General features: G+C 41.4%; 2 protein-coding genes across 4 annotated transcripts in view; one reads left to right on the top strand and one right to left on the bottom strand.

Moving 5' to 3' along the window:
• Positions 1-1,643, bottom strand: part of cnot6l (CCR4-NOT transcription complex, subunit 6-like) — a 98,997-nt gene extending 97,354 nt beyond the window's left edge. Inside the window, exon 1 of one of the 2 annotated variants that reach the window (XM_060826357.1) lies at positions 1,361-1,643. The gene's annotated coding sequence lies outside the window, so the exon portion shown is untranslated. Of the gene's footprint in view, positions 1-1,074; positions 1,156-1,360 lie in introns of those variants that run through there. The other variant, XM_060826366.1, reaches the window with a different exon arrangement.
• An 8,317-nt stretch (positions 1,644-9,960) lies between these two features.
• The window catches only part of mrpl1 (mitochondrial ribosomal protein L1), a 75,734-nt gene continuing 65,321 nt past the window's right edge, over positions 9,961-20,373 (top strand). The window contains exons 1-2 of one of the 2 annotated variants that reach the window (XR_009645185.1): positions 9,961-10,056; positions 18,811-18,916. Coding sequence is in view for 1 of the 2 variants with exons in the window: in XM_060832221.1 (XP_060688204.1) it covers positions 10,023-10,056; positions 18,811-18,916 (140 nt within the window). In the remaining variant the exon portion in view is untranslated. The remainder of the gene's footprint in view (positions 10,057-18,810; positions 18,917-20,373) is intronic. The other variant, XM_060832221.1, reaches the window with a different exon arrangement.

Below are 20,373 nucleotides of genomic sequence, written 5' to 3'. Positions count from 1 at the left end.
AGATCCCAGCTGCAGCACTGTATCTAATTCTAGTTGCCAGAAGTTAATAAGGAACTGAAGGTCCTTCACAGAATGCAGGAGAAATTCCCCCAAGATGATTCAATGTATGAAGGATTTTTATCAGAATATTACATTAGAGGAGCTGGGCTTGTTCTACTTGGAGCAGAGAAGAGTGAGGAAATGGGAGGAAATTTACAGCTATACAAGACTTATAAAGAGGCAAAAATATGCAGTGCTCATGAACTGCATACAAAGTGCATACTCATACAAAGTTTAAGTGACACATATTTAAAGTTTCACCAAGACACACAATGGGTTGTGAGAAGGATCTCAAAAAAACCCAAGCGGAAATGACCTGAAACTTTGCATTCACTATAATAATACCAAAACAATAACAAGACATTATTTCAAAAGGTGAATTTGAAGAAATAAATTTGAAAATCTCCAGGAATACAGCAAGTAAAGAGTACTGACTGAACTGCTGGAGAACCAGCACAAACTCAACAGACCAAATGTTGTCCTTCTGTACTACAATGACTCCAGGTGCAACACTGAAAAATATTATATATTCAATATCCAAAACACAATACAATGGTAAATATTACTTTAAAATTTTCAAAGAATTACAAGTGGAATGCAGGTCATTGGTTTTAAGTCAAGCTGATAAGTGTACAATATGTAATGCAATTAAAATTGGTTATTACTGTGGAGAAATTTCACAGCATCAAGAAGAAAATTCAGTATAAATTTCATATCCCCCTCCCTTTTATTCTCTACTTTTTCTTCTGCATGAATGCTTCACGAAGCAGACAGGAAACAACATCTCACTTAAAACCTTGAAGCTCTCCACGAAAAAGGGCCCACAACACCAGCAAATCAAACTCTAAAACTTGCTGGCTAAAAATTTAAAAAAAAAGTTTTGCCCCCTATCACAAATACACCATCGATTGAATTTCCAGCTTTTAAAAGTGGAACTCTGCAAACCTACAGAGCGAAAGGTTCTGATCGCGACACAAACATTAAAGATAAAAGAGAATGCCTGAACTTCACCACCAAGATAAGTCATTTCCGTACCTCCCGCAACAAAAACCCCAATCGCTACCTTTCCTGGTCCCGTTTCACGATGAACGCAGACCCTAAGGTCCCCCCCTTTCCTTCGGCCAGCAAGAGGAGAACGCACGGATTCAAACCCCAGGGATCCGCCATGGGCTCAGGCCATCGCGCCGGCCCGTCCCTCCCACCCTCCGGGGCCTCGCTCACAGGCCTGGGCATTCACCTCAACCGCCAGCAGGCCGCGCGGACAGGGCCCAGGCGGCAGCTCCCTGTCACCGAGAAGCTCAGGCCCAGCTCGCAGACTCACCTCCAGCCCGAGCGGCGCTCACATCTCTCCGGAGACGCGGCGCTGGAGAGACCGAGAGACACCAACGCCGCCTGCCTCCCGCCCCCCCGCCAGCGAGCGATCCGACTGCTGATTTTTTTTCCCCCCGCCACAACCAGCACCACCACCCGGAGCCGAGCGGACTCACTGAACCCCTGTCATGGCCCTGCCTCCCTCACACCAGCTGCTGCACAACACAGCGTGTGCACTATATATATACACAAATGTGATCTGTAACGTTTGTGCAATATACATGTACAACATGTGCACAGTATACACAACATGCAAGCTATACAAATTTGCACTATTGATACCATCTGTATGACGTCATTTCGACAATGTAAACAATTTATATACTCCGTGCAAAAATAGTGATCACTAAATACAAACATACTGTATTCAACGTACAGTATCCAGACATAATCGTAAAATATTTACAATACAAAGGCCAATCAGCCCATAAAACCTAACCCAGTTTAGGAAAAAATGGGGAATCAATATACAACATAAGAGTAATGTATTCTATTTAGCCTAGTGAACTATGTAGTGTATAATACTAAATTATATGGAGGGATAACTATATATACATTGCAAAATACAATGTCCGAAATAAGTGTAATGACATTCACCACATATAATGAATAGTACAGCACATATTTTGTGTGCATTGTGTACGCAATATTTACCCCATACACTCTGTTCATAATGCAGTGTGCTTCCTATTGTTCACATTTATTATTTTTGTAATATATTCATTGTATGTAAGAAATTTGCATTTACAATATGTAGAGAGAGCACAACATATGCTTATACTATACAAAAGAAAAATTTCAATTCACTTCAAAACGTAATTATAGATAATAGATGACAAACAAAAAAGACTTATTCGGACGAGTGACCAAAAACTTAGTTCAAAAGGTAGTTTCATGGAATCTTGAAGTTAGGGGTGTAAGTAGGAAAGCATGAGTTTAGGGTGGGAATTTCAAATTGTGAGGCATGGAGAGCTGAAAGCACAGGTGCCAATTGTGGTGGGAATGGAAAGAGATGTATGAACAGCCAGAGTTAAGGAAGTAGAGCTCCTGAAAGGTTAAGATCTGGAGGAGACAGAGAAAAATAAGGATAAGTAAAGTATAAAAGTTTTAAAATTGAGACATTAATGACAAGGAATCAATGAGCACAGATGTGATAAGTATTCAGGATTTCATATGGATTAACATACAAAAATCACCTGGAGAATGGAAAGTGGAATGTCAAGAACATGTTCCTCCAGCGTTGACCTAATTCCTTTCCCTGGCAATTGTCTGAGGCTGAACTAGTCTGTACACAATTATAGTTTAATATTTGATCCCAAGAGGTGTTTTCAACCAAATATCCACATCACGATCAAAACTGCTTCTGTCCACTTCCAGAGTATTGACCAATTCTGTCCTCTCTACTTATCTGCTTTGGGTCAACAGCCCAAATATTGTCTCTGCCATTTAGAATCCAGTTTTTTTATAATGCTCCTGTGAAACTACTTGGCATGTTTTAAAACGTTAAATGCATTATAGAAATATAAGTGGTTATGTTGTAGTTGCAGGCCTGGATGGAATCAAAGCAGTGAGAGGCTTTTCCCAATTGTTGAGCAGATCAAGGGAAAATTCAAATGATTAGTAGGTGGAGATAGTCTTTGTGATGGGGAGGATATGGGGTGAAAGCTAATCTCAATGTGAAATAATATATTGTGATTGTAAGCAGTCTGGTTACTGTTTCAGCACAGCCAAGGTGGGGAATGGAACAAGCGACCCAGTTCCTAGAGGAGGTCATTAATATGTCTTCCCAATTCAGTCGGTTAAGACCATAAGACCATAAGACATAGGAGTGGAAGTAAGGCCATTCGGCCCATCGAGTCCACTCCGCCATTCAATCATGGCCTCTGGGCATTTCAACTCCACTTACCCGCATTCTCCCCGTAGCCCTTAATTCCTTGTGACATCAAGAATTTATCAATCTCTGCCTTGGAGACATTTAGCGTCCCGGCCTCCACTGCACTCTGCGGCAATGAATTCCACAGGCCCACCACTCTCTGGCTGAAGAAATGTCTCCGCATTTCTGTTCTGAATTTACACCCTCTAATTCTAAGGCTTTGTCCACAGGTCCTAGTCTCCTCGCCTAACGGAAACAATTTCCTAACGTCCAACCTTTCCAAGCCAAGGTTCTGCTACAACTTGTGTTCCTTCAATGTGAATTGGCTATAACGCAATTGACGAATTTGGACCATTATTTCCTGACATGTATTGGCTATAATGTGATTCTGGTCCCATTAGTTTACACGGTGCTATTATTATGCAATCTTCTTACTTAGCGGGATTGCACAGGAACAAAACTATTGCACTATATCAGAACAGACTGTACTTAGTTTGAAATGATACATCCAGAATTGGTCTTTATGTAATCCGAGAGTTCAGTCAAGCATCTGCCAATCAGATTTCTGTCCCTTCCATCATGCTAAATGGGGCTCTTCTATCAAAGTCACAAATGACATTCTACATGATTTACAAACGTAAACTTTGTCTCCACAACATTCTGAGCATTTCTCCAGCCTTTAGCACAATTGAGCAGACTATTCTCTGCCAAAGTCTCCCCACTGTTGTCCAGCAGGACTGAAATGCACCCACTTAGTTTAATTCTTATTTACCTAATCATAATTCGACAATCATTTGCAATGACTTTGTTTTGTCCTCCTAAACTGATACTTCTGGTGATCCCCAAGAATTTATCCTTGGCAACTCCTTTATTTCAGCCACACATTATCCCTCAGCAACACCAAAGTATTAGTTTCAATCGTGCATTAACAATCTACCTCTACCTCAGCACATCTTCCCCTCAACTCCTTCACTATTAGGAAATGATCAGATTATTTATTCAACAGCCAGAGCTGATTGAAAAAGAATACACCATTATTTTTAAATATTGAAAAGACTGGATCCAGTATTTTTATGCAAACTCCAAACCCCAACTACTGACTCCACATAGATTAACCAAGCTATTCACAAACTTGGTCATATTTAATCCTAAAATGAGCTGCCAAACTCATACTTCTACGGTCATTAAAACTACCAATTCCCCCTCTATAACATCACCTGAGTTCATCCATCTCAGCTAATCTGGTGCTGACACCCTCATTCAACTCTAGACTATTCCAAAGCATTGCTGGTTGGTTACACACATCCTTCCTTTTTAAACCTGAGGTAATCTGGAGCTCAACAACCTGTCTTAATTCATAGTAATGTCCTGTTCACCGATCACTTCTATTCCCTAAACATTTCCATAATCTAATCCAATATCATCTTTAAGACATGTATTAAAACCTACCACTTTGCAGGGGCCAAGCCGGAGAACATGAGTTATGGTGCTATTCCTGGCCTGGGCCCAGTGGCAAACTGGAAACCATACCCCACCAAAGTACAGAAGTGCCAACCCAGACACAAATACAGAAACCACAACATGATCTAAGCACAATAAGCTCCAGCAACAATCCAAGCACAACAGCTCTAACTCACAAACAGTGATCCCACCTCTCCACAGTGGCCCTGTGACTCCCAGCCTTGCACTTGCCTCAGGCTCCCCTCCTACATCCAACTTTACCCTCCAGGACCCAGTCCCACCCTGACACAAGTACAGTAACTCATCTCCACCAACACTAGCCCAGTGGGGGACCTCCTACAGCCTCAGGCCCACATTCTTAGGTCCCAATGTACCTACCCCAGCCTGCAGCCAGCCCCCTTGACCCAACCCGGGCTCTGCCATTTGGATCAAACCATTTTTCATGAAACCTGATAACTCCATTTTTTTGCCATAGATTGTTTTATAATGTTACTGTGAATATTCTTAGACTATTTCATTACAATAAAAGGGCTATATAAATGTAATGTTGTTGTTAAATTTCAAACCAACGTCATAATTTCACTTACTTCCACTGTTGTGCCATTGTTCACTACTACCTCCACTTCATACCCTCTAAAATCTTTTTTGCCCTGTTTTTTTTTTACCTTTGCTGCCTCCAAAGCAGGTCTGAAGGTGTGTCGGAGTAATTTATAAGGTTGACAAGGCTGGTGTGTTATTCTGTGAACTATGAGTACAAAGTACAAAGTGACATTAGACACAATGCAGAGAGGAACTTGTAACAGAACCCTAATTTGTGATTTTGGATAAAAAGTATAAAGATATGGATCTAAAATGAAGAATGAAAATAATTTAATCAGGGTTAAAAATATGAGGTTATACATTTGAAACTATTTTATTATTATAAACTAAATTATTTCAAGTTCTAAATTTTATTTTTCATAAACTTAGCAAGTTATTAATAATTAGACACATAGCAGGGTACCTCTTCTCTGTTAAATAAACACCCTGTTCCATGTGGAAACTCCAGGAAGCTTCTCATATCTATGTCAACAACATGAGTAGGAAATGTTGTCAGCCTGGGAGCTTGAGCTCCAGATTTTGATACTCGAGCAGTAGCGCAGGTCACTTTGATGCATCCACATATCTGACGGCTATCGGGATAACATGTTTCCAGTGGCGGTCATCCCACATCTTATTATAGGGAGATAGAAAAGGAATAGATGAACCCTACATAGACAAGGAGGACCAGGCAGGGAATGCATGAAATGAATAAGTACATTTCTCTCTCTCTCTGATATTTCTTGCTGAGCACAATAGTTTCTTTTGCAATTGCAATAACAACCACACCAAAAAAGACTATGAAATAAGAGAATATAATGTTTGCTACAGGTACAAAAGCAAGAAGAGATGGGTAATAAAAGATAGGCAAAGGGACTAAAATGGAAGCGTACACTTGGAAGCAGAAAGAAATTTCATTTGCTGATGAAGGGCTTACCCTCAAAACGTCAATTCTCCTGCACCTCGGATGCTACCTGACCTGCTGTGCTTTTCCAGCACCACACTCTCAACTTGGAAGCAGAGTCATTTCCCAAGTACTAAAATAAGTATGTTGTATCTATCTTTACCAGGAAAGAGGATAAAACCAAAGTCATAGTAAGTAAGGAAATAGTTGAGATTGGCTAATAATTGATGAAAAGTACTGTTTAAAATGGCTGGCTCTACTTCAAGTAGATGAGCTTCAAGGTTCAAATGGCAACTGTCCAAGGATGCTTGGCAAATCAGCTGGAAATTACAGAAGCACTGACCAGAGTCTTCCAGTCACTTTCGATACAGAAATAGTACGGGGGACTGGAGAACTGAAAAGTTTTACTCTCGCTCACAAAGGAGTGCCGAGATAAAAGCAGCAACTACAGGTGAACTTCGGTTCGAGAGTAGACTTTAGAAATTATAATCCACACAAAATCATCAGTGATGTCAAGTAAAAAAGCCTTTCGTAAACATCAGTTCAGCCACTAGTATTGTGCCCAATTCTGGGCATTATGGTATATAGGTGTGAAAGGCCTCAGAGAGTCATACAGCACAGAAATGGACCCTTCAGCCAAACCAGTCCATGCTGATCATAATTCCAAACTAAACTAGTCCCATCTGCCTGTGCTTGGCCCATAACCATCCAAATATCTTTCAAACATTGTAACTATACCCACATCCACAATTTCATCCCACACAAGAACCATACTCTGTTTAAAAATAGTGCCTCTCATGTTTTTTTTTGAAATGATTCTCCTCTCACCTTAAAAATATGCCCCTAGTCCTGAAATTCCCTATCCTAGGGAAAAAAAAACTGCCATCCACCTTATCTATATCCCTCATGAATTTATAAACCTTTATAAGGTCACACTTCAAACTCCTATACTCATGTGAAAAACATCCAGCCTATTCAGCCTCTCCTTGTAACCATAACCTTCCATTCCTGACAACATCATGGTTCATCATTTCTGAACCCTCTCCAGTTTAATAATATCCTTCCAACAATAAGATGACCAGAATTGGACACAGTACTCCAAAAGAGGCCGCACCAATGTCATGTCCCAATTCCTATACTTAAAGGTCTGAGCAATGAAGGGAAGTGTGCAATACACCTTCTTAGCCACCTTGTCTACATGTGATAATCTTCTATGAATAAAGGCTACCATTTAGATTCATAGAAAAATAGAGATGTACAGCAAGGGAACAGACCCTTTGGTCCAATTTGTCCATCCCAACCAGATATTCTAAACGAATCTAGTCCCATTTGTCAGCACTTGGCCCAAATCCTTCTAAAATAAGGGTGGCACGGGGGCTCAGTGATTAGTACTGTTGTCTCACAGTGCTGGGGCCCGTGTTCAATTCCCACCTCAGGTGATTGTCTGTGTGGAATTTGCACATTCTCCCTGTGTTTGTGTGGGTTTCCACCCAAATTCCAAAAGATGTGTAGGTAAGGTGAATTGGCCATGCTAAATTGCCCATAGTATTAAGTGCATTAATCAGGGGTAAATGGAGAGAAATAAGCCTGGGTGGGTTCATCTTTCGAGAATTGGTGTGCACTTGTTGGGCCAAAGGGCTTGTTTCCACACTGTAGGGAATCTAATCTAAACACTTCCTGTTCATATACCCATCCAGATGCCTTTCAAGCTGTAATTGTACCAGCCTCCACCACTTCCTCTGGCAGCTCATTTCCATACACACCACCCTCTATGTGAAAACGTTGCCCCGAGCGCTTTTTATATCATACCCCTCTCACCCTAAACCTATACCCCCAGTCTAGTTCAGGACTCCCCCACCCCAGGGAAAACACCTAAGATGACAAAAAAGATTTGTTTATAGGAAACAAGAATGAGGGGCTTTAGTTGTCGATAAAAATTAGATAAACCGGGCATGTTCATCTTAGAGAGATAAGGTTAAAAGGAGACTTGATAGAATTGTTCAAAATTATTAGAGGTCTTTCCAGAAAAAATGTTTCCATTGGTATACACGACAAAATAATTGTCAAAAAAACAAATCTTTTATTTACATTGGTTACATTGTGTTCTGTCATGTGGCACATTCATGATTTTGTACTTATATCAACGTTTTCAGTACAAAAGCAGGCTGTTCGCCCATCATTCCTGTGCCTGATCTTTAAAATAATGCAACAATTTAACCCCAGATCCTTGCTCTTTCTCTCAAGCCTAAAATATTACTCCATTTTAGGATATTTGTTCCCTTTTGAAAGTTAGAGAAACTATTTCCACCAAGCTAGCATGCGGACATTCTAAATATAAGCAAATAAAAACTCGACACCACCTCTCCCCCCAACCCCCCACCACCTCCCCCCCCCCCACCCCCCCCATACCTCCCTCATAGCAGGAAATGTTATCCCGTAAACTCATACTTTATCTTTGGAACTTAAATCTAAAGCAGAATTACTTTCATTAGAAAGTTTCTTTCTTATTTAATTTTCAAGAATTTCTCGCAAGAGTTAATTTCTCTTACAGAAATAACGTACTGAGGTAGCTGAAAATCTGGAAGAAAAACAAAAAAATGTTGGAAATACACAGCGGGTCTGGCAGCATCTGTCAAGAAAAACAAAGTTAATATTGCAGATCTAATCAGTTCTCATGAAAGGTTACAAACTCAAAATATTCTTTTTCATGATTTCTATTATGAAAGGTCAGTTGATCAGACATTGTTTCCCTGCTTTGTCTTTTGTGCAATACTCAGTTGATAAAATTAGCACTGAATTTTAACATAATAACTTGACTGTAAATCACAACTATTACCTTGCACATTTTACACTTGTAGTTGCTCCACGACCAGCATATTGTCATTTGAAGTTGAAATTATGTGCAAGATACTGAAGCAAATTCAGACAAACTGGATTGACAACAAAGTCCAACAGCTTATGTAATTTCTATGTGTAAACAAGGATCATTTCAACTGAGTTGCTAACAGCAGTGACTGGAGGATCAGTTGAAGTTGTAATAAGGAATTTGAAGTTGTCAAAATTCCATTGTATTTTCTGCAATATCTGTATGGACCTGTGCTGTACTTGTTGGTTTTCACTTATAGATAATTTATGAATGAAGTGTATTTTTAAAATAAAATATTGTCTATTCCAGAGACATCTCTCCAGAATGTGGGAGGCCTGGCCAAAGTATCAAGTTCAAAAACATTGTTATTATTTACATACAGTGTTATAATCTCAATTAGCAATATCTCTCCAGCATGATATGATCCAGTTGTCCTTGGAAAACAACATGTATGATAAGTAAAGATACATTGATGGAATATATATATATATAATTAATTTAATTATGGTGGTCATTTTCCTACTGTATAGCACTTGCTTTACTTTGAAATATTTACTTATTTTTAATGGTCCCCAAGAAGGGTGCCTATCGTATACGTTTTATGTTTCCAACTGAAAAGCAGGTCTTTTCCAATATATAATTTCAGTGGCATCACACTGTAAACTTTTGCTATAAATTCTGTGTCTTACGATCTTATACTCCACAACCACCTGATGAAGGAGCAGCGCTCTGAAAGCTAGTGCTTCCAAATAAACCTGTTGGACTGTCACCTGTTGTTGTGTGACTTTTAACCTTGTGCACCCCAGTCCGACACCGGCGCCTCCGAATCTTGTTGAGGAATGAGCAGCGCGGGGTGGGAACCGATGTTCGGCGGTCTGCATGGCAGTGGGGAAGACAAACACAAACGGAACATTGGAGAAACCAACGGCATGGCGGCGGCTGGAGCAGGACGGTTGTCTCGAGGTCAGTTGGTGACGTGTTTAGACGCAGTCTGGTTCGCGCTGAGGGCTTTATGATGGTCGAACGTTCCAGAAAACGCTCGAGATTTCGTCTCTCCCTCCCCCCCACCCCTCGGGGAGGAAGCGGCTCAGTTGTCAGCCCGGGCTGATAACGTCCCGAGCTCTGGGCCAGGAGACCTGGGTTCGAGCCCCACTTAACTCCAGAGGGCGTGTAACAACATCTCAGGACGAACGGGTTGGTCAGAAAATTTTAGGTTTGTTAATGGCCTGTGTGTGTGTGTGTGTGATCCTTGCCCCCCGATGTTTCCCAGGGGCCCGGGGCTGTCCTTATCCCGGCGTCGCTGGGAGTTGCGCTTCAGGGGTAGGAGATGCTGCGGATTTCCCATCGCAGCTGACTCCGAGGGAACGGCCTGCGAAGTGGTGCTTGGAAAAAATGGCTCAATGCCTGCAGCCCAGCCCACCGAAAGCCTCCATTTAATTCGGAGAATTTCAAACAGCTCTGCTGAAGTTAAGTTTTAAAAAAGTTGCCCAGGACCAAGTTGAGATAATTAAATATCCAGGTAAATTCCTGAGCAACTATTAAACTGACTCCTAAGTTAACCCACACGCCCCAACTACATTTCCCCCAGACCTCCATCATCCACCGCCCCCCCCCCCCAGCACTGACCCAAATTCCTGTCCCCTCACTGGGCCTGATATACCCTAAATACTCTGCCTGCTGCCCTGACACCCATCTGGCATGCCAGTCTCCTAACATCCTAACCTCACACTTGCCTTACATACTTACAGCTGGAGTCTGTGTTCTCATGTTTAAATTTCAGAACAGGTGACTACTGTGGAAAAGGAGGGTCTGTTTGTCTTCCTAGTAGTTTATAGTCCTGCACTAAGAGGGAGCTGTCAGAATGGAAATACTACTCTTTCTTTCGAAAAAAGCCCTGGTCAGAGTCTCCTGTCAAAGATGTGGACCTCTTTTGTTGCCTAAGAAAAGGAGCAAAACTCTACTGAGCGAAATTTCCACTCCTTCAAAAATGTGGCCCATTAAAAGGATCCACAAACCCGAAGTCTCCAAACTCCTAGTGGGTGAGCAAGAATAATGATGTAGCAGAAATCATTAATCCCACCATACCAAAGTATGAAATTATTAAAGGTGGTGATTAGTAATCAGCAACCAAAAATAATACTGAAATCAATTAGCTCACAGTGAAAACCCAACAGATTTCCTTTTATACTTTATGGAATGAATCATTCCACTTGTTCCTGCCTTCAGACCATATGTGATCTGGGTTCACGCAGACATAATATATGGTTGACTCTTCATGTCTATTAAAGACATAAGTCAGTAAGTGTTTGTTCAAATGCATGCTCAAGGTGACTTAGTTGAACAGTAAATATACCTTTGTTAATACCAGCCATATGTCAAGAACAAACTGTGAAAGCAGATAAATGTCCAGCCTTTTCATCTATGTAATTTGTTTTTTTAAATTCATTTGTGAATGTGCTTGCTGGCTGGCTGGCTAGCATTTGTTGCCAATTCCCAGAAGCGACCCACACAGACAGTTGCTTGAGATCAGGTGAATTGGCCATGCTAAATTGCCCATAGTGTTAGTTGCATTAGTCAGGGATAAATATTGGGTCTGGGTGGGTTATGCTTCAGAGGGTCAGTGTGGAATTGTTGGGCCAAAGGGCCTATTTCCATCCTGTAGGGAATCAAATCGAATCTAATTATTCCCAGTTGCCCTTGAGAAGGTGGTGATCAGCTGCCTTCTTCAACAGCTGCAATCCACCTACTGTGTCGGTTCACCCTTGATATCATTAGGGAGGAAAATTCAAGAATATTGACCCAGTGACAGTGAAGGAAAGGCAATATATTTCCAAGTCAAGATGGTGAGTGGCTAGGAGGGCACTTGAAGGTAATGGTGTTCCAATCTATCTGCTGTCCTTGTCCTTCTAGATGGAAGTGATTAGAAATGTGCTATCTGAGATCTTTGGTGAATTTCTGCAGTTTATCTCACTGATCATACAATCAATGTCAGTGGTGAAGGGAGTGGATGCTTGGTGGATGTATTTCCAATCAAGTGTGCTGCTGTATCCTGGATGGTGTCGAGCTTCTTGAGTGTTGTTGGGGCTGCACTTATCCAGGTAAGTAGGGAGTATTCCATCACACTCCTGACTAGTGCCTTATAGATGATGGACAGGCTTTGGGGAATCAGGAAGTAAGTCAGTTGTTGCTGTATTTCTAGCCCCCGACCTGCTATTTTTGCCACTGTGTTTACATGGGGAGGTGATGGCCTCATGGGGCTATTGCTAGACTATTAATCTCAAAACTCAGCTCATATCCTGGAGACACAGGTTTGAATCCTGCCATGGCAGATGGTGGAATTTGAATTCAATAAAAAAAATCTTGAATTAAGAATCTATTGATGACCATTGTTGATTGTCAGGAATACCATCTGGTTCACTTATGTCCTTCAGGGAAGGAAATTTACCATCCTCACCTGGTCTGGTATATACGTAACACCAGATCCACAGCAATGTTGTGTGGTTGTCTCTCAATTGCCCCCTGAAATGACCCAGCAAACCATTCAGTTGTATCAATAATTACAAAGTCTCAAAGAAATGAAACCGGACAGATCAACTGACAGTGACCCATGCACTGCAAAAGACAAGGGTAGAAGCAGCCAACTGCAAAGTCATCTTTACTAGCATCTGTGGGCTAGTGCCAAAATTGGGAGGGTGTGGTGCTGGAAAAGCACAGCAAGTCAGTCAGCATCAGAAGAACAGGAAAATAGGCATTTCGGGCAAAAGCCCTTCATCAGGAATGATACTCATTGCAGATTCCAGCACACACTCTCGACTCAGATCTCCAACATCTGCAGTCCTCACTTTCTCCCAAAATTGGGAACCTGTGTCACAGATGAGTCAAGGAACAGCCTGACATAACTATACTCTCAGAATCATATATACAAACAATGTTCCAGACACCAGCATCACCATCCCTGGATATGTCCTGTCCCAGCAGCAGGACGGAATTTGTAGAAGTGGTGGCATTGTGGTGTACAGTCAGGAGGGAGTTGCACTGGCAGTCCTCAACATTGACTCCGGACCCCATGAAGTCAGGTGAAACGCAGGCAAGGAAACCTTTAGGTGATTTCCAAATCCTGCCCTCCCTTGGCTGATGAATCGATACTCCTCCATGTTGAGCACCACTTAGAGGATGCACTGAGGATGGCAAGGGCATAAAACATGGGTGGGGGATTTCAATGACCCAATACTACTGATCGAGTTGGTTGGGTCCTAGAGATTATAGCTGCTAGATTGGGACAGCAGTAGATAGTAAGGGAACTGATGAGGTAAAAAAATACTTGACCTCATCCTTAGCAATCTGCTGGCTGAAGATACATTTGTCCATGATAGTATTGGTGAAAGTGACCATCACATAGTCCTTGTGGAGACGAAGTTCCACCTTCACATTGAGAGTGCCCTCCATCATGTTGTGTGGCGCTATCACCATGGTAAATGGGACAGACTTCAGACTGACCTAGCAACTCAAGGCTGGGCAACCATGAGGCACTGTGGGACATCAACACCAACAGAATCTGACACCATTCTGGCAATAGTACTGAAGACTTGCTCCAGAACTTGCCGCTTCCCTAGCCAAGCTTTTTCAGTACAGTTACAACACTGGCATCTATCCGACAATGTGGAAAAGTGTCTAGATATGTCCTGGACATAAAAAGTAGGACAGATCCAACCTGGCCATTTACCACCTTGTCAGCCTACTCTGAATCATCAGTAAAGTGATGAAAGATGTCATCGAAAATGTTATCAAATAGTAATGGCTTGGTGACACTCAGTTTGGGTTCCGCTAGGGCTACTTAGCTTCTGGACAAAAGAGCTGAATTTAAGAAGTGAGGTGAGTGATATCCCTTGACACCGAGGCTGCATTCAACTGAATTTGACATCAAGGAGTCCTGGAAAAACTGAAATCAATGGGTATGATGCGGCAAGCTCACTGCTGTTTGGAATCATACTTGGAGATAGGACGATGGTTCTGTTCATTGGAGATCAGTCATCTCAGCTCCAGAACATCTCTGCAAGAGTTCCTCTGAGTAGTGTCGTAGGCCCAGTTATCAGCTGCTTATCAGTGTCCTTCTGTCCATCATAAGGTCAGACGTGGGGATGTCCATCGATGATTGCACAATATTCAGTACCATTCGTAAATCCAGATACTGAAGCAGAACATGCCCAAATATGCCAAGATCTGGACAATATCCCGGCTTCGGCTGACAAGTGGCAAGTAACATTTGTGCCTCACAAATGCCAGGCTATGACCATCGTCAATAACAGACAATCGAACTACTATTGCTTGAAGCTAGATAAGTGATTGCTGGGCCTCTTGCTGAGATATTTGTATCATTGATAGTCACAGGTGAGGTGCCAGAAGACTGGAGGTTGGCTAACGTGGTGCCACTGTTTAAGAAGGGTGGTAAACTGGTGATGTAACACCATTGAATGTCATCGAGTCATAGAGATGTACAGCATGGAAGCAGACCCTTCGGTCCAACCCGTCCATGCTGAACAGATATCCCAGATTGGCGAGCCTGACCTCGGTGGTGGTCAAGTTGTTGGAGGGAATCCTGAGGGACAGGATATACATGTATTTGGAAAGTCAGGGGCTGATTCGGGATAGTCAACATGGCTTTGTGCATGGGAAATCATGTCTCACAAACTTGATTGAGTTTTTTGAAGAAGTAACAAAGAAGATTGATGAGGGCAGAGCAGTAGATGTGATCTATATGGACTTCAGTAAGGCGTTCGGCAAGGTTCCCCATGGGAGACTGATTAGCGAGGTTAGATCTCATGGAATACAGGGAGAACTAGCCATTTGGATACAGAACTGGCTCAAAGGTAGAAGACAGAGGGTGGGTGGGTGGAGGGTTGTTTGTCAGACTGGAAGCCTGTGACTAGTGGCGTGCCACAAGGATCGGTGCTGGGCCCTCTACTTTTTGTCACTTACATAAATGATTTGAATGCGAGCATAAGAGGTACAGTTAGTAAGTTTGCAGATCTCACCAAAATTGGAGGTGTAGTGGACAGCGAAGAGGGTTACCTCAGATTACAACAGGATGTGGACCAGAAGGGCCAATCGGCTGAGAAGTGGCAGATGGAGTTTAATTCCGATAAATGCGAGGTGCTGCATTTTGGGAAAGCAAATCTTAGCAGGACTTATACACTTAATGCTAAGGTCCTAGGGAGTGTTGCTGAATAAAGAGACCTTGGAGTGCAGGTTCATAGTTCCTTGAAAGTGGAGTCGCAGGTAGGTAGGATAGTGAAGAAGGCATTTGGTGTGCTTTCCTTTATTGGTCAGAGTACTGAGTACAGGAATTGGGAGGTCATGTTGCGGCTGTAAAGGACATTGGTTAGGCCACTGTTGGAATATTGCGTGCAATTCTGGTTCTCCTTCCTATTGTAAAGATGTTGTGAAAGTTGAAAGGGTTCAGAAAAGATTTACAAGGATGTTGCCAGGGTTGGAGGATCTGAGCTACAGGGAGAGGCTGAACAAGCCGGGGCTGTTTTCCCTGGAGCATCGGAGGCTGAGGGGTGACCTTATAGAGATTTATAAAATCATGAGGGGCATGGATAGGATAAATAGACAGACCCTGGGATCGGGGAGTCCAAAACTAGAGGGCATAGGTTTAGGGTGAGAGGGGAAAGATTATAAAAGAGATCTAAGGGGCAACTTTTTCACACAAAGGGAGGTACGTGTATAGAATGAGCTGCTAGAGGATATGGTGGAGGCTGGTACAATTGCAACATTTAAGAGGCATTTGGATGGGTATATGAATAGGAAGGGTTTGGAGGGATATGGGCCGGGTGCTGGCAGGTGGGACTAGATTAGGTTGGGATATCTGGTCAGCATGGACGAGTTGGACCGAAGGGTCCGTTTCCATGCTGTACATCTCTATGACTCAATGGCATTCAATGGTGTTACATCACTGAATCCCCCACTATCAATATCTGGGGGCTACCATTGACCAGAAACTCAACTCGACTTGGTTTGGTGACTCATTTCTTTGCAAGCCTGGGACTTGGCTGAGTAGAAGACAATGAAATAAATCAAAAGATTTACATTATCGTGTAAAAGTAAAGCACACAGGATGGGAGCAATGTTCTGACATGGAAAGAGAACTGGTCGGAAACAAAGTATAGCAATAAATGGATATTTTGAGTGCAGCCAGTGAGTAGTGGGGTATTGCAGGGATTATTGCTTAGATGCCAGCTATTCACAATGTATATTCATAATTTATATAAGGGGACTAAATGTAATATCTCCAAGTTTGCAGACAACGCAAATCTGGATGACAGAGTGAACTGTGCGGATAGTGCAGATGTGCTTTGGACAAGTTGATTAAGTGGGCAAATGCATGAAGTAGACTGGATAACTGTGAGGTTATCCACTTTGGTAACAAGAACAGGAAGGCACATTATTATGTGAATAGCGATAGATTCACAAAGGGAGAGGTGAATCTGGGTGACCACGGACACGAGTTGCTGAAAGTAAGCATGCAGGCACAGCAGGAGGTGATAAAGGCAAATGGTGTGTTGGCTTTCACAGTGTGAGGATTTGAGTACAAGAGCAGGAATATTTTGCTGTAGTTGTACAGGGTCTTGGTTAGACCATGCCTGAAGTATTCTATGCAGTTTTGGTCTCCTTATCTGAGGAAGGATGTTCTGGCTATGGAAGTAGTTGAATAGTATTCTGCCAGATCGATTCTTGGGATGGCAGGACTGACATATGAAGATAATCTGAAACTCGTGAGGACAATATTTACTGGAATTTAAAGAATGAGGCATATCTCATTGCCTGTAAAGCTTTCTTGTCTAGACAGGAATAATGTTCCTGATGACTTGGAGTTCAGAACCAGGAATCCCATTCTAAGGATGTAGGATAGGAGTGAGATGAGGAGACCTTTTCTTCACCCAGAGAGTGAGCCTGTGAATCTTCTGCCACTGAAAGCAGTTGAGGCCAAAGTATTGAATGCTTTCAAGAAGGAGAGAGATATAGTTCTTAGTTCTTAGGTCTAAAGGGATCAAAGGGTCTGGGAGAAAGCAGGAATTAGTTACTGAGTCAGGTGATCAGCCACGATCATGTTAAATGGCAGAGCAACTCAGAAGGCCAAATGGCCGACTTCTCCTGTGTTCTTGTGTTTCAAGCAAGTAAGCTGCCAATTGAAAATACTTTGGCGATTTTATTTTTTTATTTTACTTAATTGTATAATTGTTTCTTTGCTAAGAAATTTGAGTGACTTTACGTATTCTGCATCTAACAACCTTCCAAACAGACAATTGTTATTTAAGATGAAATATTTTTATTTTGATTGCTGTAGCTACATTTCATGGAATCTACAACATAGAAGCAGGCTAGCCAGTGTTTGCAGACTCCCACTTTAATTACCTATTCCAACCCTGTGTTCATCTTCCATGCAATACAACTTGTAATATAGTGGCTATAAGATCACTAAACACACAATGGCATTTCGGTTTTAACTTGACTTAAAATGCTCTTAATAAGCCATGTAAGGAGATATCAGGTCAAAGAGATAGGAGGAAAGCAAAGTGGAGAAGTGTAGGAAGAACAGGCGAGCGCTATGGGAGCTGGACAACTGAAGTAAGGATGATTGGCGGTGTAAATCAATTTGGAAATGTACAAGGAACTAAAATTAGATAGGAGTTGATATATTCGAAGCCTGAGGAGAGTAACAGATAGGGCAGGGTGTGATTCATAGAATCTCTACAATGTATAAAGAGGCCATTAAGCCCCTCTCGTCTGTATTGAACCTCAAAAGAGCATACCACCCTAACCCAGCCCTCCACCCTATCCCTCAACCCTGCATTTACCATGGCTAACACACCCAACCCTGAACATTCCTGGGCCACTATAAGCAATTTACCATGACTAATGCACCTACCTGCACACGTTTGGACTGTGAAAGGAAACCAGAACACGCGGCAAAAATCCATAGAAACACTGGGATAATGTGCAAGTTCCACACAGACAGCCAACCAATGCTGGAATTCAACGCAGGTCCCTGGCACTGAGAGACCGAGTGTTAACTACTGAGCCACTGTGCCACCTATCCCTCTATCACCTGTGCAGTTATAGAAGGATTTGAAAACAAGGGTGCAAATTTGAAAAGCAAAATGTTCTTTGCCCAGAAGCCAGTGTAGGTTGAGAGTATAAGCATTATAAGGGAATGGTGCTATTCTGCTTTACACAATAAGCTATCTTTTAAATACAATTGCTGCTGCTTCAACCACTCCTTATGGAAGCAGGTTCCACTTTTTGGAGGAAAATCCTTTTTATATATTTTATTAATACCTGTCTTACATTTATCTTGGTCTGTTCTACATTTCTTCATTCCTGGAAACAATTTCACTGCAGCCACGTTACTTTACTGTGAATTTTTACACTCTGACAATTGGCAGTGATAAATGAAGCTTCCTTTCATCATTTCTCAAGCAGCATATTTTCACTGTGATACTTGACAGGTTTGAACACTGGACAGTGGATGATGTATCTTAGAAAAGTTATATTTATTGCTAATAATGATGTACTTTCAACTTTTATTTCAATATATGAATAAGTAAATGCAATATGTTCTATTTTCACTCACTTTGCAATCTAAAGAACTTTTAATGTATGAGTATTTAAATATGGAATGATTTTTTGTGTGATTGGTTTTCCTTTATATTTCAGTGTTCATTGGATGTCATAAGCACACGTTAATAGGCGGTTACAGCAATACTGGCATATCATCCTTATCGAAGAAACATCTTGCAGTCAGACAATTTGCTGCAGTGAAGTAGGATTTTTCAGATTTGTTGAAATGTTTTATTTTGTGCCGGATGAATATAAATTATGTAGTTTTTTAATATGTGTTTAAAAATCTGTATATAACGATAGGTTACCATTTGCATGAGAGCATAATTAATCATGATTCATTAAAAGAGACAGCGACATGGACATTTATTTAATATATAATATGAGAATGGCAGGGCAGGTTGAGAAAATGCTTAGAATGGAACAAGGACTACAAAAGCAAAGAGTTGTTTATAGTTGATGTATTCTGCCCAATTTTAGGGCACTACGTTTTAGCTGTAATGTGAAGGCTTCAGAGAGGGTGCAGAAAAGATTTGAAAATATAAGATGTAGGAGCAGGATTAAGACATTCTGCCCACCATTCCATTAGACAGTCGGTGTTCTTGCAATCTACTTGCCTGCTTTTTCCTCATCCCTTCAGACCCTTTTATTAACTAAAAGTTTGTCTATCTCAGCTTTGAAGATTTTTAATGACCCAACATCAGCAGCCCTCTGTGGCAAAGAATTCCATAGATTCATTACCCTCTGAGAGACAGAAGTGCTTCTCAGTTATGTCTTAAATGAGCAGCTCCTTATCCTGAGGATATGCCCTCTGTATCAAAACTCTCTGAAAAGGGAAACAACTGTTGTGCATTTATTGTTAAGTTGTCTAAGAATCTGTATGTTTCAATAAGATTGCCTCCAATACCTGGTATTAGCCTGGAGAACCTGCTGTGGACTTCATCCAATGACAATGTATCTTCACTTACATAAATGACTCAAAACTGTCCATAGAATTCCATGGAATCATGTTGCAAGATTCTTATTTTTATACTCCATTCACTTTGAAGTAAGAGACAGCATTCTAATTCCTTTCTGTAGTCTACTGAATCTGTAAGCGAACTTTGTGATTTATATTCAGGGACATCCAAATCCCTCTGCTGTAGCTTTCTGAAGTCTTTCTCTACTTAATTAATAATCAGCTCCTCTATTCCTCCTGCCAAAGTGCACAACTTTATATTTTCTCACATTCTATTCCATCTGCCAAGTCTTTGCTCACTCGCCTAACCATTTATATCCCTCTGTAGACTCTTTGTGTCATCTTCACCACTTGCTTTCCCCTCTCTGTCTGATTGTAAACTTGCCAATTTACAATATTGATTCTAGGAATGAAGAATGTTAAATATGTGGGGAGATTTAAATTTATAATAATTGAGACAAGGTACAAACTAGATTTTGTTAGAATTGATTTTTTTTTGATCATGTATGGGCAATTGAGACCTGCAGATTGGATTTCTTGCATCATGTTTGAAGCACAGGTTATCTCATGCATGTCACCATGTCGGAAGTGGTTTCAGTTGCTTGTACACAAGCTCAGCATTACTGAGTTTATGGGTAACTGAACTTGATGGAATATGAAGAAGGTTAAGAATTCTTTGATTATACATTCTAGAAGTTAAG

The sequence above is a fragment of the Hemiscyllium ocellatum genome, chromosome 1 (genome assembly GCF_020745735.1).
Source record: "Hemiscyllium ocellatum isolate sHemOce1 chromosome 1, sHemOce1.pat.X.cur, whole genome shotgun sequence".
NCBI classification, from domain to species: domain Eukaryota; kingdom Metazoa; phylum Chordata; class Chondrichthyes; order Orectolobiformes; family Hemiscylliidae; genus Hemiscyllium; species Hemiscyllium ocellatum.
Note: the sequence above shows the minus strand (reverse complement) of the source record. Positions and strands in the feature narration are given on the sequence as shown.